Source organism: Gavialis gangeticus, unplaced genomic scaffold (assembly GCF_001723915.1).
Source record: "Gavialis gangeticus isolate Ggan-Ray unplaced genomic scaffold, GavGan_comp1, whole genome shotgun sequence".
Classification (NCBI taxonomy): Eukaryota; Metazoa; Chordata; order Crocodylia; family Gavialidae; genus Gavialis; species Gavialis gangeticus.
Genome location: NW_017729011.1, coordinates 23718096 through 23718487, shown reverse-complemented (window position 1 = coordinate 23718487; position 392 = coordinate 23718096). Strand labels below are relative to the sequence as shown.

The 392-nt window shown below is 73.0% G+C and overlaps 1 protein-coding gene across 1 annotated transcript in view; it reads left to right on the top strand.

Annotated features, from left to right (window-relative positions):
• Window positions 1-392, top strand: part of LHX6 (LIM homeobox 6) — a 30382-nt gene that overhangs the window by 1694 nt on the left and 28296 nt on the right. The window contains exons 2-3 of the mRNA XM_019510319.1: window positions 6-155; window positions 239-360. Of these exons, the coding sequence (XP_019365864.1) occupies window positions 6-155; window positions 239-360 (272 nt within the window). The remainder of the gene's footprint in view (window positions 1-5; window positions 156-238; window positions 361-392) is intronic.

Here is a 392-nt window from a genome sequence, read left to right as displayed (position 1 = left end):
CGCCGGGCAAGGACGAGGCGGGCTCGGCGCCCAGCACGCCGTCCACGCCGTCCGTGGGCTCGCCCGCCTCCTCCTCGTCCGCCGCCTCGCTGCCCGCCGCCAAGAACCTCTGCTCCAGCTGCGGCCTCCAGATCCTCGACAGGTACCTGCTCAAGGTGAGCCGGGCCGGGCCGGGCCGGGCCGGGCCGGGGGGAGAGGGGTGCCCCGCGCCCGCCTCACGCCTGTGCCCCCCGTCCAGGTGAACAACCTCATCTGGCACGTGCGCTGCCTGCAGTGCTCCGTGTGCCGCACGTCGCTGCGCCGCCAGAGCAGCTGCTACATCAAGAACCAGGAGGTCTTCTGCAAGGTGGACTACTTCAGGTAAGGCGGCGCAAGGGGCCCGATCCCGCCGC